Here is a 22774-nt window from a genome sequence, read left to right on the forward strand (position 1 = left end):
ACGTGCCAAAGTGCAAGGAGCTGACCCCCAACAGAGGCCTGGGCTAAGCTCCAAATATCCTCAAATCATAGACGTGCCCCTGTGTACACCTGACCTGCATGGCCCGGCGCTACTTGTTTGGATTTACCTCCGGCTAAAGATGAGTGAGAACATCATATGGTGAAAGGTGGAAAACAGGCAGTTTAACAAAAAATTGACAGATGAATTTGCCTCCTGGCTTCCTGTCAATTTGCAAAAGTGGCACCCAGGCAAAACAAGTGGAGTATACCTGCTCTGTGTAAAGTAGTTACCAGTTACATGACTAAACGGCTACGTACATATTGATACATCAGTTTAATTATATAGTATAAAATGAAGGGAACTTTTACTGTTGATGGTTTTTCAGGTATTACATCTGCGCTTTTACTTAAGACAGATCTAGAAGGCAGAAACCCACTTGCAGTGAAGTATTTTCAAAATATTTGTGTTGGTTCTTTTGCTTGAGTCAAAAATCTGACTACTTCCTCTACCACTGCACTTATCCAGTTTATCCATCAGCACAGTGTGGGCATATCTCTACTGTTTTACTCGAGTCTGTGCACAGCAGGCTCCAGCTTATGTAAATGCTCCAGTGATCATGAGCCAAGGTGTGCATGTGAGGTTAACACTTCAGACAGACCACGCATTTCCTCCGAGGCTGCTACTGTGATTAGTCCTCTGCGCTGAGAGAGGTCCAATAAAGCGAGATTCACATGCAGCATATAAACCATTCACTCACAGTGTAATTGATTTGTACTGTAAAAAGTCAATGTGGAATGCTTACTTTTACACCTCGGCAGAAGACTAATTAATAAGACGGTGTGTTCAAAGTAATTGAGTTGAGAACGTGTAATTCTTTTGCGAATGTTGCATCTTGAAGTTAATGATGCTATTAGTGTTTTTGTCACACTTTTATTCCGGGAGATATTTGATTGCTTGTCGACACCGAGGTTGTTATTCGCGCAGGCCACATGCACAGTGGTGTCACTCCATTCTGCTTTTATCACCTCAGGAACAGTATCACAGCGTGTCACCGCTACACTGCAGAACACACTTAATAATAGCACATCTCTGAAAACAATGAAGCCATGTTAGATATACAGAGTAAAATGTGCAAACCAGAAGCATAAAGAGATGATATCTGGCCACATGCTCTTTCTTAATGTTTTAAGTGTGTTGTGATGAATGTTGTCATACACCTGAATTCAAGTGAGTAGGTTTTATTTGAACACGTGGGAGAGGCACATATAAAATGGGGGGTTTGGGGGTCCTTCGCCATCACATTTTTAGCATTCTGGTTATTCTGTGTGATCTCCTACTCCCTATGGTGTCGCAAGTTGAGGTAGGTGGAGCAATTCTCAGGGACCTGTTAGGAAGAGCAGGGTAGTGAGGTGGTCAAAGTCAGAAAGGGTCCTTTTTACGTCAGTGAACACAGATGTAAATTTATTATGCTTCCATTCTACTTATGTGTCACAGCTACATCAGTAGGGGAGTATGCTCTATACTACCACTGATGTGCAGAGTTACACCTGGGTTTATTCTGGCATGACATGTCAAAATACCTACTTTAAAAAGGGACTGTAGCTCCCTGCAGTGTTTTTACACTGTCAGTAAGATGACCTGCGTGCTGAGAGTTGGGAGCCATCCCCTGCACCCCTTCATGGCTATTATGTCATTCCTCGAGCCACATGTGAAAAGGAGACCAACAACCTGGGGTCTATGCAGCAATCTGTGCCGTTTCTGCATCAGTGTTTATTATAAATGTCTTTAATTCTGTCAAAATAAAAGTCCTCTTCTACTTTAATGCTTTTATTTGGAGAGACAAATACAAATGTTCCAAATACTGACAGGGGCACCCCTCCCCCTACAAAACCTACACCTATGCCTGAGTTCATTAGGGGCGCCTGGATTGATCAGTTTTATTGTTCTTGTCAGAACAGTGGGAGAACGGCAACTCTTTGGATACCAATTATTGGGTTGAAATCTACAGAGAAATCTTTAAGGTTTTAAGTTCACAGGAGAAATATTAATGCTCCTGTTGGCCCAGAGCTGTCTTTTAATAATTCACCAATTCACTGCATTTCTATGTAGCCTACTCTGTAAAATGTCATGCTACTCCTTGTGTTCTGGGTGGAAATCAATCCTGTGTTTTCGCCGTCCTTTCAAAGTGATCTGTCCATGGTTGCCATGGAAACGCTCACATGGAACAACACCCTGAGGTATTTCCGAATGTTAATTTGGCTTACAGTGAGGCCAGTTTGCATTGGCGAAATTCCTAACCCTCCTTTTGGAAGAGGGATGGTCCTGTTACGTAAGGAACCAGTGGACAGATGGGTTTAATCTCAACTGGAATCAGCCTGGTAACTTTGTACTTCACATTTCAATATGTGCACTGAGGAGAAGCTGCATACAATAAAATTTAGTGGTTAATTACTTTGTGGGCGTGAAGAGTGAGATGAATTTCAGATTTACCATGTCACTGTCCAATACTGTAGAAGAAAAAGCATTGGAAAAACCTGAGATGACAAATAACATACTGGTGGGAGTTTAAATCATTGTAATGTGAAGTAATGGATGAAAAGGCGTGTTTTTATTTCCCTCAGGTTGTCTCTCATTGCGGACATGATGCGCCTTCCTGCCGTTTTTGTCTGACCCAGTGTCAAGCCGTTCGTTGATGGATGATGGCTGACAGTGGCGCAGACAGCATGTCAGAGCTTGTGTTTGGCACAGGAGGAGGTGGGAGCGTGTCAGACTGAAGGCTGTGAGGTTGCATGTGAATGTTACTTGAATCAGAATTCAGGATCCCGAGCCAAATCGGGCACTGGCAGCTCACGTCGGACCCTGTTGATCTGGTTAACTAGTTTGCTCTTACACTGAAGTGTGCTGGAGATGACGATGATACTCAGGAGCTTGAGTGACTCATTTGGGTTTGCAATTGAACCAGTGAGTAAATAAATGAGGTGAACATCATCACTTCACTCAACAACCCAAGTTGTTAAAGCCTCACCATTACAGGAGCTTGGCCTTCCTCTCCTCTTCATATGGATCCTTTATTAGAGGTAGCAGGAACCACTGGGCGAGGTTGTGTGCGCACAGTTTGATGGATGGGTGGGTGGCTGGAGAATCAATGACTGGGTGAAAAAGAGCAGCGGAAGACGTGCGGCACACACATCCACATGTAGGCATCACACTCTCAGTACTATTATTAAAAACATACAAAGCTAAGTCTGAGAATGTGTCAGGAGTTAAATAAACATGTGAAATATGCACTGTACTGTTTATAATAGCAACTATACCCAGTGTTTCATGCATTTCTTCCTACAAAATTTGTCATCAAGAAGCCTTTTAATTAGTTCATGGTATTGGTCATGACCACATGACTCACAGCATAAACTTCGCAATGGATTTGTCCTGCCTGCCGATTCTCTGTTGCTGTCTGAGTCATCATTGTCATGCTTACGCTTGAATTGACAAAAAGTCAGCCTGACCCTTTTGTTAGGATTGTAACATTTTCTTTTACCTCTGACGTGCTGTGGTTTTGATTCTGTGGTTTTTGTTATTGGTTGTTTGTTTATTTAGACCCTCACTGGCTGCTGTATCTAGGCAGTTATTCTTCCCGAGTGTGATATAAAGATATCCACTTTTCAGAGGGTCCTTTTTTAATAATTGTTTCCTTGAGTGAATTCCATTCGTACATCGCTCAATATGAGACAGTATGTTGTTTTGGGTGAAATACACTGCCTATATATTTAAATGCATCAATACTAAAAGTAAAAATTTTGTACAAGATGTCTATAGTATTTATAATATTTCTGATAAAATAACAAGTTATGCATACAGTATCTCCTTTTAAAATTAAGCTAGGAGAGTCCTCCATGCAAGCATTCATGATATCTTTTCCTATAGCCCGAAACAGTTCAGCTATTATTAGTGTCTTTAAATCCTCGAAAGCTGAGATCCCTTGACCAATTGCCAAGTCGTGTATAAATTACCTATTATGCTCATTTTCAGGTTCATACTTGTCCTTTGTATCTGCTGTCTTGGCCACTGACTCAGCATCGCTGCACCATCATTGCAGAGTCTTTCTATTATGAAAAATCACCAATAAAAGCTTCTAAACCAGCTCTCAACAACCAGACATGTTACAACTGGAATATGATCCAAAATTGGGGTGAAATTAACAACCTCAGCAACCAAGATTACATATTTCCCTGATGTTAGCATGTAGCTACATGTAGCAGTTCATGCAGCCAGGGGAAAAACTATCATGGCCCTTTACCTTGAAAAAATCACTAATAAAAGCTTCTAAACCAAAACTCAAATCTGGATTTATTCCAGCAGGAATTTAGTTAGAAATCAGGGAAAATTACCAACATCGGCAACCAAGGTTACATGTTTCCCTGATGTTAGCATGTAGCCACACGTAGCAGTCGTACTGTAAATAATTGCATTAGTGTGCCTGGAACAGATGACCATATAAAGAAATTTGTCACAAACTGATTTCAGCTTGTATTGACAGGAAGGCAATCCAGGCAGGAAGGAAATATCAAAAAGCCTTTATTGTAGTGGTTAAATCATTAAGAGCCAACATGTTTCAACCACTGCAGGTCGTCTGATAGCCCTGATGACAACCTGCAGTTTTAATGATATAACCAATACAACAAAGGCTTATTAATATTTCCTTCCACGATTTTCTATATGTTTTTCCGGATTGCCTGGTTTGCCTTCCTGTCAATCCTGTTGTTTCCCGTTCTCCCCGAGCACCCGACACAAGATTTTCACTCTTTTTCTGACGTCAGTTTGTCTCATAAGAGGAAAAAAAAAAGTTGGAAACAGAGTATTCAGAATGGTCTGAAGCATGAGTTTGTTGCTTACAGGGATTACTGTTACACACATTTAGACTACCTCATTATTTGAAACTTTGGCCACATTTAATATGAACATCATATATAAGACAGAAAATAAGCAAAAGAATGTGGGGCTCCTTGAAATTTTAGCTTGAACATTACCCAAACCAGCTCTGTATACTGTTGACATCTCACATGTAACTATGGATATTAGTTTTAATACATTCATCAAATCCCTGAAGTGACTCATCTGATCCTAAAAGTTAGTTGAGGATGTATTAAATAAGCAAATAAGAAAACATGTTTGGAAATGCTGGCCACCAATTACCCACAAATTAAAGCTCCAACAATGACCAACACAGACAATTTAATTTTTCCAGTGTCCCTGGATTGAACTGTGCTCTCTCTCAGCAGGCAATGGTGTCACTCAATACATAACAAGCCATGGGAAAGAATTAATGCTAATACAAAGGTCACTGCCTCATTTGAAGACAGGCTGATTTGGATGCACATGCAACAATCAGTGTTGCTTTGGGGTTTTATGTCAGGGAACCTCCTGATTGTGCACTGATTGTGAACAGGCGCTGCAGCCTCCCCCCCATACCTTCGCTCTGCAATCCTTTTCTGCAGTGAGGAGAGAACATTAAAGTGAATGTGGAGGAGGAGTCCTCACCAGGGAGGTGGGGGTTGAGGAGGGGAGGGAGAGGCAGAGAAAGAGTAAGATACCAACAACACAGGCAGATAGCGATGTACACCGGTAGAACAGAGGCTTCAGTGTAAAGAGTATGAGCATCGTAACGGAGTAGGTCTGCTGGGAGTCTTGTTCCTAATCTGAGCGGAAGCTTTGGATACCGTCCACCCATCATCAGCCTGGTAGGTTTATCCCACTGCATCTGCCTGATCTGCATGCTGATTCTGCTTGTGTGGCACAGAAATGTTGGGAAGAGCATGTGCAATTCAAATTCATCACACAGAATTAGCATTTTCCTTTTAATCATTTGAATACAAATGTTTAAAGCTGCAGCTGATATCTAAAGTTTGGTTTTAAATCTGTGTTAACACCTGTCAGAAGAAGCTTTGTGTCTATTCTAGCTCTGTTGCTTACTGAAACAAAGAGATACTGCTCTCTTATCTGTGCCTGCACATCATTTTTTAATGCTGAGCCTCTGCTGTGACAATGAAGATGTTCTCCCAGAGTCTGGTTAAGGCTGTGCTACATCCCCATCACCCTCCTCCTCCTCTCTGGCTCAGCTGTTTTCATTAGTCATTGTTTCATTTCCAGAAACTCTAATTGTGCCCTCACAACTGTCACGCTGAGCTCTGCCAAAGTCTTCCACAACCTGTCAGGTCCCACACGCTCTATTAACGCCTCATAAAGCTCCTGTATGTCTATCCCTGTTTGCGCTGATCCCCCCTGAGACTCTCGCACATGTTCGGGCTCGAGTCGTAGCTCTGATATCCCACTGCAGTCGGAAATGTAATATCAATCCAGAATGTTTTCCCCAGTGTGAAGAACGGGGAACCAGCCACACCATAAAAGAGGATGCTGAAGTCAGGCATTGACAGAACTGTGAGGAAAATTCCTCTGCAGCATCCACCAGCTGATGCTATAACCCTGTCTCTTTATAAGGTTAATAAGAATATATTCTTACTATCACCGCTTTAGAGTGTCATTTATGTGCCATCAGCTGTGATCAGTGTATCCTCTTCATTTTGCTCTCGGTCACGATTCTGATTATGCAGATAGACTGGCAGCAGTTTATACTCAAAGGATGTATAAAGTTTAATAATGTTTAATAATTTATTTTAGCCTGGTTATTACTGAGATTTGAGGGACGGAAGTATGAAAGCTCGAGGATGACTTAAAATACTGTCACAACATTATACATTTTTAATGGTTTATATTTACAGAGTTTTCATTCTCTGTGATATTGCTTTATTGTCGTAAAAAGACATTTCTGTGATTGATTTCTTCGTAATCTCTGCCAAAACAGATCCCGAAATAAAATCTAATCTGGCCATCTACAAGTTGCTTTGCTGCACTGTACTGCTATTTCAGCTCCATGAAATTCATATTCACATTTGTGCTGCCATACATACAGTATGTGATGGGGCATTAATTAATCATGCGGCACGCATTTCATATAAAAAGGGAATGTGTTAATTCAGGGATAATGAGCAACCTTTATTCATGCTTCTTCAGTCCAATTCAGATCAGGCTACGTTCTTGCTCCAGGGTGATCCTTTGAAAAAACATTTTTGCTTCTTCTGCTTGGTGGTAAAAAAAATCTGTGATGGTTGTAGCCTGCGCTTGGCATAGCGTGGTGTTTTCAAATATGTGAGTTACTTCCTTTTTTCATGACAGAAAATTGCAAGCACAACACAAATTCTGTGGTGATAATCAGGAACATAACAGCATTGGATGAAATTCTGTGGGTTTGATGCGCACTCTATGCTCACGCACATTGAGTTTCTTTGTGATGAAATGTGCTCTATAGATAAATCTGTCTTGCCTTGCCTTACTGCTGCTCAATTTGGGTTTTGTTTCCACACGAAAAGGCTCTGATATAAGTGCCATTTTTAAATGCACCATTTCAAGATGATGTAACATGAAGCTCTTTTGATATATGTGACAATACAATAGCCAACGAGTGTTGTTTTGAAGTCTGCATGGCAGAAAAATGAGAATTCATTCTTCTTTTTTTCAGAATTCAGAATGAAGAGCTGATTAAAACACGCTTGAAACAGATCGCTGCCCCTTTTTCCAACCCATCATTATCGCCAAAGCTTCTGAATGGCAGCTGGCATTGTGATTTCAGTTGTGCAAGAGTTCAGAAAATAACCAGTTCAAATTCTAAGAACAGTCTTTTGAATGGGGTGTGCAAAAGCAGTAACAATGTGCTTTTTATGATTCTTAACGTCCAGTCCAAGCCAACTGATCAACCCTGTCTCCTAGAAATTGTGTTTATATACTACTAAATGGTCCTATCATGTCATTTCATGAATGGAATATGGTTCAGTTTCATGATTATCAACCAATTCCTAACAAAAAAATCCATTGATACACTGAAAAATGTGGAATATAAGCAAACACACAGGGTTTGCAGTCTCAGCTGCTCATTATAAATAGGGAAACATTTCATTCAGAACAAACCTCTTTGGTGGACAGATGGGATTAAATTAAATATTTGGAAACATCATGCTCGTGTGTGATTCTCTTCACTGTAGCTCATCATCTTCACTGTCAAGAGCACCTCCTCATTTTAAAGCCTCAATTTTACACCACTTGCCAACCTGAGATCGCACGCTGACGCCACTGGAGACGTCACTTTTACGATACCACAACACGTCAGAGGCTCTGCTGCGACGTTATTACTGGTAAAAAAAAAAATTGAAAGGTATAAATCACTGCTCACTGTGAACAGATGATGTGTTTTTGGCTGAAATCAAAGGTCCCCCAGCTGAGAAAGGCTCCTGCTCCTCATCTTTTCACAGAGTGAATGAAACCAACCACAGCACTCAGACCGCTCTGGGTTTAAGACACAATTCCTTGGATTAGAGAGGAGAGGAGGTGAATTGCTGACTTTAAGTGTCTACGTCCACTGACCTGAAAACCTTTGCTTGAAGCCAACAAATCTCTGCGGTGTGGGACATGATAATGACAGAAATGCATTTAATCTCCACTTTAAAGGTGACCCTCGTTTCTCTCTGTGCGCCTGTGCAGGCTGCTCTCATTCACTGTTTGTACTCAAAACTACCAAAAGTAATGCACTATAATTTGTGTAAGTGTGGATTACTTCTCTCCTCGATGGATTCTAAAAACGTGACGGCTCGTAACTGCTGAACGTCGCTCTGGACAGAAAGTAAGTCTATTATTACACATGTAAAGTTCCTTTACATAGATTAAAAGTTTAAAAGCATTAAACGTAACAAACGAGTGCTTTTACACTCGTATGGGAGAAGAACACAGAGGGTTGATGATGGAGCTGAAGTCAGGTTTTTATTGTGAGAGCTGCTTCATTCAGGTTGTTGTTTACTTACTGGCACCTTAACTGTGACGATATGCTGTTCAATATTCAGCCAATATGACCCAAAATGATTACTTTAAATCCGGGTTACGGGTCGGGCTGCGGGTCGTGGTTCAACGGGTCAGACCGGGTTGCGGTACTTATTGGCCTGATGCGCAGGTTTGCGGTTCGGGTGCGGGTTTGTACTTCCCTGGGTCGGGTCGGGGCGGATCTTGAAAACTGGACCCATGCAGGACTCTGGTGTAGATGTCTTTGGCTTGATGGGTGGGTCAAACAAACACAGGACTTTCATTAGGAGGCTTGGGTTCATGTCCTGTGTGAAACTAAAATTTAATGTTATTTTATGTCACGTCACCTCACGTCACGTTTAGACTGACTCACCTGATGGAGACTATAGCCATCAGCAACAACCTCCAAGCTATCAACCTACACGCTGAAAATGCCGAATTTTGACAACTATTCAGATCAGGCAATAAGGCAGGCCAGCTTGGTTCTTCTTTCAGTTAATTGTTGTTAAGATCGACAAATGAAACAACTTGTGAACCGACCTTGAAAAAGCCCAGACTCTTGATGCTGATCTGTTTGCTGACACAGACAGTTTAGTTCAGTTCACCAATTTACCGATCCTGCTTCACTTTACCGAAGCTTCTGTGATATCGTCACAATAATGATTTGCAAGAGCCAATCATCTTTGGTTTTCATGGGTCCAGTGAGTTCCTCCATAGCTAAGGCTTTACCTCTGGGGCACCGATTATCAAATTATATCTGTCTTTTTTATCGGTAAAAGTTGAATCACAATCAACAAACATCTGTTGTTGTTGTTTGTATTTCCTTTGTGGAGAATTTTGATGAGAGCACTCACCTCCTTATGTGCATATGTTCCACCAAAACAATTTCCCCTCTAATGAAATTTTGCAAGGGCACAGTTGCTCATCATTGCTGCACCTTGCCCAAGACAAGTGCGATTGGTTCACAGAATTACAAACAAGCCAGAGCATTTTTCCCCTATAGCAGAAAAATAATGTTGCTTCCAGACCTTCCCAGTGCTGTGGCTATGGCTGTGGCAAAACTGAATCACACTCTCACATTAAGTTCACAATGTGGCAGCTTCCAACCATTATTCTTTTCCTTAATGTAACTGGCAGGGTTGCTCATTCATTAGATATCATGGCGCTAATTTATTCGATATGGTACAAACCACGTGCATAACTTTTTGTATGATAACATAAGAACCACTGTATAAGGTTACGTTGGACTGTGGCAGCAATCCTTACCAAGAAACAAATATATAAATAAATAAATGGTGTGATAAAAAGTGTGAATTTAGCATTTCCATTTTAATTAATCTTGCATTTTCTCATTTAAACTGAATTGCATCGCACCCTCACTTTTAATTAAACTACATAAATATTCCCCGGACACATCTGACAATATGTCACCAGCAAATTAAAAACAATCTCTCATTCTCGTATCATTAATATGTGTGACATGACTCGACTGGGGATTAATTGGATAAAGAAATCTTCTGGTGCATGCAGGCTTGTCATCTTTTTGAGTATACTTTAAAAAGTTGCAAAGACTAACTCATCATTAAACTCCCATCTCAGTGAGTGCCTTTGACATCGTATTAATATTGAGCACTAGTGCATGAGTGTTGTGATTTTAAATACACACCCAGAAGAGATAAAACAATCAAAAGCTCTAGGGTGACTGTAATTTGCTTGACAGATGTATCTCCTTCCTTTTCCTGTTTCAGACTTGCAAAATGTCTGACTTTGAGGATTTCACCAAGCCAGGAGGGCAGGCGAATGTATCTGAGAGCTACCAGCTGAACCCCACCAGCGTGATTGTGTCGGTGGTCTTCTCCCTCATCTTCCTGCTGGGCACCATCGGCAACAGCCTGGTGCTCGCTGTGCTTCTGCGGAGCGGGCAGGTGGGATACAACACAACCAATCTGTTCATTCTCAACCTGAGCGTGGCCGACTTCTTCTTCATCATCTTCTGCGTTCCTTTCCAAGCCACTATCTACTCTCTGGAGGGCTGGGTGTTCGGCTCCTTCATGTGCAAAGTGGTCCACTTCTTCATCAACCTCACCATGTACGCCAGCAGCTTCACACTCGCTGCTGTCTCTGTTGACAGGTACGAGGATAATTATCTGTTGATCCCAGAAGAGACATTTAAGCACTACAGCATGTTATACAACACAGCAAATACTTCCCGTTCTAAAAAATAATTTCCGACTACCAGGCTCATGTGTGACATTTTAAACATCCATTAACACTTTTCAAATTAACTTGAAATAATTGTTGTAAACAAATGAGAGAACAGGGGGGGATGATTTTTGATGTTGTTAGCACTGCTTTTCAAAATGAAGGTCTCTTTTCACTTTCTGCTGCATAAAGCTGTGGCTGCTAGAGCTGCAACTACACTAATGATTATTGCCATTATAAATGAGTCTGTTTGTCTGTGTTGTAATTAACCAATGAATTGTTTAGACTGTTACAATGTTACACAATCGGAAATTCTCAGAGCCCAAGGGGCCATCTTCAAATTGGATGTTTTGTTTGGCCAGCTGTCCAAAACCCAGATCAACAATAGAGTACTGCATGGATGACGTTTTTTTTGTAGACTGACGCAAATGTTAGCACCCTGGTTTCCACGTCAAAAAGCTGATGGGATTTTTCCATTTAATCTTGGCATATTGCAGAAAATAAGCTGTGTGGCAAAGTTTGCAAAGTTTATGATACATATTTTGTTCAGCAGGGTAATCTTAACAAATTAACACCACTTTTGTGAAGCACCTTTTTGTAACTCCTCCAGTTGAAAAAATTTCAACTCAAAGTGGGAAAATGCCCCACATCATGTCTTCCTTTGTCATCTTTTTTCCCATTGACCAATCGGATAACTTGAGTGCCAGACCTTCTGTGGTGGTCACAAAAACAAGTTTACAGTTGTAAACAAGGGAGGAGAAACTGGTGGTAGCTGTTGCTTGATACCCAGAGCTATACGGCCCGACGATAGACAGCAGGTTTTCAAACTGCCCCTGAGTCATTCTAAAATGTGCCAGGGAACGGCCATCATCAAGGAGAAGCTCCTGGACCAACTGGTGGTACTCCCCATGATCCACCCTCTTTTTAAGGGTCTCATGTACCCACACAGATCTCTGTTTCCATGTGCCCAACAAACTATTTACTGACAGCCTCTCACCCTCAACCAGAGCTACAGCAAGTACCCTCTGCCTGAACATTTTAGTAACTAGATACTGACTGATGTCAAATAATTAAAATAAATAAACAATCGGTAGATTGATTAAATGGAAAGGGTAGAATGAGGAGGTGAGTCTGGCTGCCTGGCAACAACAAAGGCGCAGCAAGCAATTTTTTTCTTTCACTAGTGGCATTCATTTAAAAAAAGGCAGTGCGGCGCCTCGCGTTTTGCAATCTGCATAACGCTTTCTGTGTGACCAGGGCCAAAGGCTTCAAAATTCACACAGTGGGTATTTACTGTTGTCAGTCATGTCAGTCACGTCAAAATACGGAAAAGTGAAACAGCTGGAACCGCTTGTGCCAATGTGCTTCTTTGCATCAAAAACTGACTCTTCCAGTGGTTTCCACCATTGGCGGACTTGTTCAACCGTGCAAGCTCAGCCTCCCTCTTTCATTCCTTTAACCACCTTATTGAAAAGGTCGGTTTTGCGATAGTTTCTCAGATCCAAAAACCAAGCCTTTCATAATGTTTAAAAGTAGGTGTGTTTCTCCTTCTGCACAATGGGTTTTCTTTTGGGCATGCATCTCTTCCCTACAGCCTTCAAACTGTTGGCAAGTTTTATGTACAATGTATCCATGACAACGCACAGAGCTGACCATAAATAGGCAAGAGGCCATGTGTGTCAAACTTTGGCAAAAACCCTAATTAAGATTCAGAATGCCAATGTGCTGTATACATGTCCAAACAACGCTCTTAAAACCCAAATAATACTGACATATCCCATATGTCTTCATCAGAAAATGCCACATTCTGAAAAAAGCCTAATTTTGAATATCCAAACAGAATATGCTGCTTATATGAACTGTATTACATTTATAATACTGTCATATTTTGAATGATAGTGAAATATTGGTGTCCATGTGAACATAGTCAATGATCATATGTATTTGAGGAGCCTGAACCAGAGGATGTTTGACATTTTTGCCCAAATGGTATAAATTATTAGTCGATTATCAGAATCAGCAGTAGTTATCACTTCTCTCATCGCTTTTGCTTTACTTTACTTCCATCAGAAATGTACACGGGGTGCTAAGTGTCAAGTGTCCTGAGGGAAAATTTAATTTACATTTAATTCATCACAAAGGTTATTTTTCTCATCTGAAGATAAAAGCAACTAAGGGAACACCAAGAACAGCGAGAGCCCGGAGGTGCACATTAAAAGAATTAGTCAAAGACCCATAATACCTTAAATCACCTGTAATTGACCATCTTATGAGAGAATCATGCATCATCCCTGGCTGAAAATAAGCTCCAAGCCATCATTATAGTTGTTGGGCAACATTGTCATCTCAGTCAATATGGACAGAGTCTGTGTTCAGCTGCCCTCTGCAGCAGACACCCTCTGCTCACACTGGCTGTGTTTACACTTTAGAGGATTCAATAGATTTTTGCAGCCAGATGCTTCCTCCTCAGTCTGGAAAAGAGCAGGGACGCTGGAGTCAGGATGTTAATGGCTTTCTGCTGTTTTCCTCCTTGGTTCCTGTGTAACAAGTAAAGAAAAGGTAGCAGCTTACAGTTACACTTTAAACCAAGAATCCCCAGCAGGAATTAAATCACAGTTCAGCCTGAATGAACAGCAGCACACACACACACACTCAGTCCTTTAATGGAAAGTGTTTGCTGCTGCAGTGAGCTACCCACAGGCAGATCGTACGTTTACTGTGATTTTATGCCAAAGAAATATCCCATGTGAAAATGATTCAATACAAAACATAACAATTTGGCAGCATTGCCTCTAATCAGGGAGTTGATTTGCACACATACTTAAGTACATAACAAAAACAGCACTGGATAATATGATGCAGAGTTATTCAAGCTTCTAGCGTCTAAAAACTGAAAAAAAAAATCTATATAGGGATGCTGCAGCTGCAGTTATACATTATGTACGTAGCAGTTTATGTCTATATTGGAGCAAAAATCCAATATGATCAGTGTTTGGGAGATAAAACAACATCTGTGAGCTGCTGAATTTTAATTGAATTGAATTTTAAAGTAGGAGATACTTTGAAATTCAGCCACGCTTTCATTTCACAGTAAATGTGGTGATTCTGTATTTTGGTAAACAGATGTTTCCAGGTCTACTTTTTTTGGTAAACATTTTAATTGGTCTCAGGTTCAGCAAAACACTCAAAATCAGGAAAAACAAAGCATCTTGTCAGACATTAACAGACTGCTCATGTGTTGCAGAGTAATGTCTGAGTATGTGCACTTATCCAAGACACTAAGCCTCCATATGTGACAAGTAGGTTCAAGGTATCTGCTTTTTCCCTCTCATATTGAATGCTAAGTGTCTTTGGCCCTATTTCAGTGAGGTTTCAAAGAGCAGAGAGGCTGTTGTTTCTGATTCTTGAGAGCTGGCTGAAGTGTCCTGTAAATGCAGCTGGGAGGACATGGATTTGCAGCTTTACCCAGAATCCCTGCCTCGGGGAAAAAGAAGCTGTGGTATCCTCATATACTCCGTGTCCCTTAGAGGACATGAACTCACAAAGCAGCATGATGAATATGGAGAATATAGCTTTACGTGTTCAAAGAGGAACAAACCAGGTGAGGATGATGCAAAGACTTCAGCAACAATCGTGAAAAGCAGCGTGGTGTCACATTATTGAGAGAGGTCTGTGCTATGAAAACATTAAGCTATTTTTTTGTGATGGCCCATGATGTGAGGTGGGATTTGTTCCTTTATCGCCTACCTGCTCTGCAACATCAAAAACACAGCACAAGGCACAGTCACGTTCTGTGCTGTTGTTGTCATGGTTTTACCAAGCGATGACTGCACGTTCAGATCCTATTGAAAATCCTACAAAAAAAACCTTTCTGTGGACATAACAGCCAGTTTCACATATTTCCCTGAGGTGTTTTTTATTCAATCAAACCCACAAATGTCTGTAGTGTGAATGATTATCATCCAACGCAGCCTCAGTGTGAGCTACTATGCTCCTAACAGTGAGTGTGGAGGTGGCAGCCTCATCCTTGGTGGATTCATATAAACAAACTACTGGTGAGGTAAACCAAAATCAATTTTCAGGTCCTCTTTGCACATGCAGTGTTCTCTTTATCTGACTCTAAATCAAATTTATGATACGCCAGGTGATTCACAACTGAAGTGTAAATACTAGATTTAACTTTGACTCTCAGTGTCATTTATCATAAATTAAGTTCTGAGAGTGGACACAATGAAAAACCTTTCAGCTTCAATTATTTTGTTTTTTTGTAGGACTATCTGTTGGCATGTAAGGCCCAAGTAGGGCACTGATTTATGCAGGGGTGACATGAAGTTCATGCGCACACACACATACACACACATACGCAAACATCAGAACAGAATCGATTTACCATTTCTGTCTCCACTATTTGCTTTTAATTACTAACATTACAATTTCCTAGTTGTGGTTAACATGAGGTTAAGTGTGGACACAAAAACCACTTGGTTATGGTAAAAGATCACTAAAAAACACTCACATTCATTGCCACAACTGCTGCTGGAAACACAACGACAACTCAGTAAAACACACATGTTCGGTGGCAGAAATGCTGCTGGAAATGCAGCGGCAGCTTGCTAAAATACACCAATGTTTGGTGGTGCGAATGTCACTGGAAACTTGACAACAGAGCTTGCTAAAAATCACTTGGTGGTACAAACGCCACTGGAACTGCAGTGACAATGCACTAAAAAGCACCCATGTTCAGTGCTACAGTTGCTGCTGGAAAAACAACGACAACTCACTGAAACACACATGTTCGCCACTGGAAATGCAGTGGCAGGTTGCTATAACACACCCATGTTTGGTGGCAGAAATGCTACTGGAAATGCAGCAATAGCTCTCTAAAAAACACCAACGTTCAGCGCCACAGTTGCAGCTGGAAACACGGCGATGACTCACTAAAACACATACAAGTTTGGTGGAAAAAATTCTACTGGGAACACAATGATGACTCAATAAAAATCACCCACATTCAGTTTTACAACTGGAAACTTAACAGCTTGCGAAAAAACACTCATGTTTAATGGCACAAACACTGCTGAAAACACAGCAACTTGCTTAGAAACACTTACATTCTGTGGCACAGTCACCGCTTGAGACGCAGCGATGACTAAAAAACACCCATGCTAAGTGCCACAATTGCACCTGAAAACACAGCAATGACTCACTTAAACAGGTGGTTTGGTGGTAGAAATGCTGCTGAAAATGCAGTGACAGCTTGCTAAAAGTACATGTTTGGTGGCACAAACACAACTGGAAACTTAACAACAGCTCACTAAAAAACACTCACATTTCTTGGCACAAACGCAGCTGAAAACACAATGACAACTAGCAACAAAAAAAAAACATGTTTTAGGCACTGGAAATGCAGGGGTGGCTTGCTAAAAACCACTCATCTTTGGTGGCACAATTGACACTGGAAATGCTAACGATGAGGCGCTAAAACAACTGGTGCTGTGTGCTGGTCTTGAACAGTGGTCTGCAGCTTGACTCCTGTTTTGTCTTGGTGTCCCAACAACTGCTCCATCTCCTGATGACTAAGTCAGCTCATATACACATCATCAGAATTACATCTCTGTAGAAGCGTTAATATGACACGTATGAAACGTACAAATGTAATGTATTCGTGATTTGTATTAACATATAATGCCAACATTAGTCGACCAATTACAGTACAACAGAGTGGCACCATGCAAATGTAATATAGAACTTTATCAATTAAGTCCTCAGCTCCAAACAGTAGGGTACATACAAAAAAACATGCACGTTCAAAAATACAGTCACAATATAAAGTACCAATGAAATGAAAATAAATAAGCTTGTAAGCTTTTTTTTTTTTTAACTTTTTAACTTCACAACTTCTATGGGACGGGGAGGCCAATTAGACTGCAGGTGGCCTGTGTCACCTCAACTCCCTGAACACACCCCTGATGTAAGGGCAACATTTTATTGGGTTGTACTATGATTTGTAAAGTGGCCCAATAATTAACTTACAATCCAAGAGGAAGTAAAACAAAACAAAACATGAACCCCAAACATATCTAATAAACCAACAAAGTTTTTTTTCTTTTATTCTCTCTCTTTTAGTTTCTTGAGGCTTTGAAGGAGTTTGGACAATAACAGACACTATTTATTATTCAAGCTGTAATTATAAAGAATTACACTCACTAGTAGTAGTAGTTTGGATCAAATGTCAATGTATTATTTTTTTCTCTGTGTAGGTATCTCGCCATTCGTTACCCACTACGCTCCAGAGAGCTACGGACCCCGTGTAATGCAGTGGTTGCCATGGTGATCATCTGGGGTCTGTCTCTGGTCTTCGCGGGTCCTTATCTCAGCTACTACGACCTCATTGATTACGCCAACAGTACTGTGTGTATCCCCGGCTGGGAGGAGCAGAACAGGAAGGTGCTGGACACGTGCACCTTCCTGTTCGGCTACGTCATCCCAGTGCTGATCGTGAGTCTCTCATACACTCGAACCATCAAGTACCTGTGGACGGCTGTCGACCCTCTGGACGGCATGTCAGAATCCAAGAGGGCCAAACGCAAAGTCACCAAAATGATCATCATCGTCACCGTGCTGTTCTGCATCTGCTGGTTGCCGTACCACGTGGTGATCTTGTGCTACCTGTACGGAGACTTCCCCTTCAATCAGACCACGTATGCCTTCAGGCTTCTCTCCCACTGCATGGCTTACGCCAACTCCTGCGTCAACCCTATTGTCTACGCTCTGGTGTCCAAGCACTTTCGCAAAGGCTTCAAGAAAGTGTTCAGCTGCATCCTCAGTAAAAATGGGAGAAACAAGGTCCATGTGGTTCATGTAGCCAACACTGTGCCTGGCTTTGAAGCGGGCTCCACAGAGGTGTCGCAGATGAACGAGGAGAACGTGCGACAGAATGAATGTGAGATGATTAACAGGCCGATCAGAGAGCCAAGAGAAGCCACGGTGACACTGAATTTGCCCTTTCAGCGGCAGACTTGACAGCTGACTCAGCTCTGCGGATGGCCACAGAACAGATTGCCTTAGATACTGCAGCTAATATTTGAAAGAAATGTGTTAACTTCTCATCATGACATCTACAGTTTTGGTGGCAAACAGGAGAGGAGATAAAACATATTTACACATTTAGTATCAAAGGTCTAGTGTGTAGGATTTAGGAGGATATATTGGCAGAAATGGAATATACTTAAGTTTGTTTTATTTATTGTATGATCACCTGAAAGTAAGAATTGTTGTGTACCTTAAAATGAGCCATTTATATCTACACAGGGAGCAGATCCTCCTTCATGAGGTCCACCATGTTGCACTGCCATGTTTCTACAATAACCCAGAACAGACAAACCAAACACTGGCTCTAGATAGGGCCATTTGTGTTTTTGCATTGGCTTCCATATAGTGAGGAGCTCCTCAGCAACATGCAGAGGCACTGAATTGTTTATGTGAAACTGCTTTATTCAGTGCTTTTACTGGTTTAAATCACTGTGTCCATTTGTTTTGGGAAGATGGGAGACCTCTGCAGATAATTTGGCTCCTGAAAAAACCTCCTGAACGTCAGGATTAGAAAAAAGGTAAGAACCATTAAACAATCAGAGAAAAAAGGTGACATGACATTGAGTGACACATTAGCAGGTGCACGTAACAGACAGGCTGAACAGCATCTAAGAAACACTTATTTTTCTGGTCCCTTTGTTCTGCGAGAGACCTCTGTGGATAAATTGGCTCCTGGTAAAGACCTCCTGAACACTGAAGGAATTCTAACCAGGGGTCTGTTTCACAAAGCAGGTTCAACAAACTCTGAGTCTAATCCTGAACTCTGAGTTGATCTACTCTGAGATAGGAAACTCTGAGTTTCCGGTTCCAGAACAGCTGATCTGAATCAGTTTAATCAACTCAGAGTAGTTTCACCTGGAGTTAAGCGCGTGCACCACAACTATAAAAAGCCAGCATAAATGGAGCCCCGATTCGACGAGTCACCATGGCAACGGGGAAGAGGAGGGCTGCGTTTTTCACCCCATTAGAATTAGAAATCTTAATGCGCTCATACAGCGAGTTTGCACACCGCAAGAAGTACAACACCACTGCAGCTGCAAAAGAGAGGGAGACGGTGTGGGAGAACATTGCTGCTCGGGTCAATGCGTAAGTTTAAATGTAGTCCTTTGCAATCACAATAATATTACAGGGGAAAACTGCTTGAATGGTAGCCTATTAATTTATTTCATTTAGGTGCAATCCCGCAGGGGAGAAGCGCACTTGGCAGCAGTTTAGGATGAAATATAAAAACATTGTTCAAACAGGTAAGACCTCGGCATAATCTCATGGGGGTACCTCATTCTGATCATGTTTTACATTGTAAAGTAAATATTAAGTGGCTGTTTGACTGTGCAGTTGTTTTATCCCCAACATAATGTTGTTTTCACACACATAAATGTCTTCTCATCTATATCATGTTCTGTTAAATAATTAAGCCTATTTAAACTAACACAGACTTCTACTCAGCCAACAGAAAGAAGGCAGATGCCCGTAAAACGAGCACACTTTTCTGACCGCCCTGCACACAGTTGCCTTACTCAAGTGCTCAGCATCTCCGACATTGTACAAAAAACTTCCATTTGCAAAGAAACGCAGCGCAACACACAATATCTGCTGGGATGTGAGAGCATGACTACGATTGGTAATGTTGCAAATGTAAGGACGGATTAGGTTGTGTATGTAAATGATGGACTGTGACGTGAAACGGTACCGCTCAAAAAGATAATTGTGTGGAAATGCTAAAACATCTATGCGTGGTCTGATAACCATCTCCCGACGAATATTTAATTCTCTGCGCAGTAATGCTGCACCTTCATCCACGGGATCGTTATCAAAAGGACATGCCATGTTAGTGAAAAAAGTCGCCACCTACTGTGCCTAATGGACTTCTAATATACTGACTATGATTTTTTAAATGATTTTTTTTAAGTGACAGATGGCAGAACTAGGCTACGCCAAAACTCACCTGCTGACTGAATGAATGAGGAAATCAAATGGAGTGTGTGGCTCTGAAAGAGGGCGGAGACAGAGAGAAACTCGAGGTTCATTGACAAAAACCTGGTCCCGACCAGGTTAGGTTCATAGAGTCTGTTACTATGGTAACTGACCGAGAGCTTAAGTTACCTCTCTCTCTGAAACAGGCTAGAGTTACTCCTCTTTCTCTGGTTTGAGTTACCTCCCTTTTTGAAACGGAAAACTCAGAGTTTCCCTCATTTCAGGGTTAACAGACTCTGAGTTTTCACTAAACCTGCTTTGTGAAACGGACCCCAGGAGAAGTTTCAGCTGGTTGCAATCCACAATCCTCACCACTAGATGCCACTAAATCCCCTAAATCTTTCACACTGGATCTTTAAGTTGTGCACGGTGAGTCCACAGTCCACAATGTGTTTGTTTCATCATTTTTGTCAAGCACTACTTCCCATAATGTTCCACTAACATATGTAGCCTGCACTCAGTCAGAAAAGTATTTACTCAAAGTGAAATGTTCTCAGTATTTCCTGTTTGCACCATTTGCCTTAACCATGGCCTGCACTTTGGTATTAATTTGAGTTTGTCAGTATCTGAGAATCCACAGTACTCCAGCACTTTTTAAAAGCAGCAAAGAATGCGTCTCACAGAGTTACAGTTATGTTTCAGCTTTTCAAATGGTCCCAAAGATGTAAGTCGTTAGCTCTTCGCTTGACATCAAACGAGGTTCAGGGTCATTGTCCTTCTCATAAAGTCTCATCCCTTTGCTTCTCCTGTGATGTGGTGCTTCTCCTCGTCAAGTCAAGTCATCATGACACTGCAGTATAACCAACACCATGTTCAACTGTAGCTTTTATGGTTTGTTATATAAATCTCTTATATGGTCTTTTCCTCACATGAACCCAACTGCGGTCTTCAATGCTGATTTTGACCAGTTTTAAAAGTGCTATATTCTGGTTTTTAGGCTGTCACTTTTCTCATTGGAGCAACATATTTCTTCATTGCTTCATTTCTTTTGTATCTTGCATGCAGATGCTCTTCTGTTTTGTCAAGATATTACTGATATATTAGAATTCTTAAGGTATGTTATCACAAAATTTGTGCAAACATGATATTCAGTAAAATTCAGTAAACCGGCATTTGAAATCTCAGATTTTTGGGGGGATATTTTCTGATGTAAGAAGTTAAAAAAAAAAAAAAAAAAAAAAAAAAACAGGTGTGAGGAGATATACATTTAGTTAAAACTTTATTAATATTTGATAAATATTAAACCATCCTTGGTCGAAGGCTTGAGTCTCTTTGCACCCCATCTTCTTGCTTTACTTGTATTTTACAATGATTGTATTACTGGCATGTTTCTCTTTGGTGTAAAATATATATTTGAATATGTTTATCAATGAGTGCACTTAAGCATTTAAGAGTTGTGCGTATTTTAAAAAGGTGTGTACTTTGTGCATTTAAAAGCTGTGAAATGATTATTGTCATTTACACTGTTTGTTTCCATTCTTTCTCCGATGAAAGCAGATCCTCAGTATCTCTCTCCTTCTCTGTAAGCTTGTGTCCTACCTCAGAGCTGTAAAAAGAAAAAAACTGTGTTTTTGCTGTGTTCTGCTCAGATTGTGTAAGATGCAATTTTCCTTTTGAGAGACTCATTTTCAGGCAGAACATTCTCCTTTGCACTGACCAATTTTCCTCCAGTTTGTTTTCTGTGATTTTGCATCTTATATTGTATATAAAAAAGTATCTCTCTGTTCGTTCTGTTTCACCATGTAGACTTTACAAACGTGACGGCTTGTAAATTTTATGAATATATATTTAAATAGATATTTATCAAAATGTTTTAGAACACAATGTCATACACACTTTAATGACCGAATAAAGTATTTTCTGCTGTGAGATTTTAGTTAAGATTTTTTTCAACTGAGCATGTGCAGAAATGTGAACGGGCGGTGTTGCAGTGGTTAGCATTGTTGCATCACAGCGAGAGGGTTCCTGGTTTGGACCCCAGGGTGGCGGAGTCCTTCTATGTGGAGTTTGCATGTTCTCCCTGTGTCCGTGTGGTGTTTTCTCTGGGTATTCCAGCTTCCTCCCACACTCCAAAGACATGCAGGTTAATTGGTGACTCTAAATTGCCCGTAACTGTGAATTGACCTGTCCAGGGTGTACTCTGCCTCTCGCTCAGAGTCAGTTGGGTTAGGAAAATAAAATATGGATTAATGTGAACTGAGTCAGTGTATGCTCATACACAGTTTGTATGATATTGTACAAATTACATGATGACATGATGATGTTACGTTACGTTGGTACGTAACTGAAAATAACTCAACATTGACTTTTGGTTTCATACTTGACGAGTGTCCCAGCCTATTCTCATTCAAAGTTTTCAAATACCGCTGCTTTGTCAGTGATTTTAGCATCAGACACCGATACCAAAAGCCACCTTTTGCAGGGGTATGATACGGCATCGGTCAACCAGATGGCACCTGCCGTGGCAGTCTGATACATGGACCAGCATAGTTAGTTAATAACACAGCCACCTGTTGTGGTGGTATGACTGCTAGACAAAGTCAGTTTGAAACGCTGCTGGTGACAACGTCATATAAGTAGCAGTAAAAGTCCTTGTAAGGTGGGT

At 41.0% G+C, this 22774-nt stretch overlaps 1 protein-coding gene across 1 annotated transcript; it reads left to right on the forward strand.

Annotated features, from left to right (window-relative positions):
- The first annotated feature begins 5597 nt into the window (after positions 1–5597).
- galr2b (galanin receptor 2b) lies at positions 5598–22035 on the forward strand. Its single transcript, XM_033645569.2, has 3 exons — positions 5598–5738; positions 10650–11032; positions 17364–22035. Exons 2-3 carry the CDS (start codon positions 10659–10661, stop codon positions 18124–18126), a joined length of 1137 nt encoding a protein of 378 aa, XP_033501460.1. The 5' UTR covers positions 5598–5738; positions 10650–10658; the 3' UTR covers positions 18127–22035.
- The last annotated feature ends 739 nt before the right edge of the window (positions 22036–22774 follow it).

This window comes from Epinephelus lanceolatus, chromosome 18, assembly GCF_041903045.1.
Source record: "Epinephelus lanceolatus isolate andai-2023 chromosome 18, ASM4190304v1, whole genome shotgun sequence".
NCBI classification, from domain to species: Eukaryota; Metazoa; Chordata; class Actinopteri; order Perciformes; family Serranidae; genus Epinephelus; species Epinephelus lanceolatus.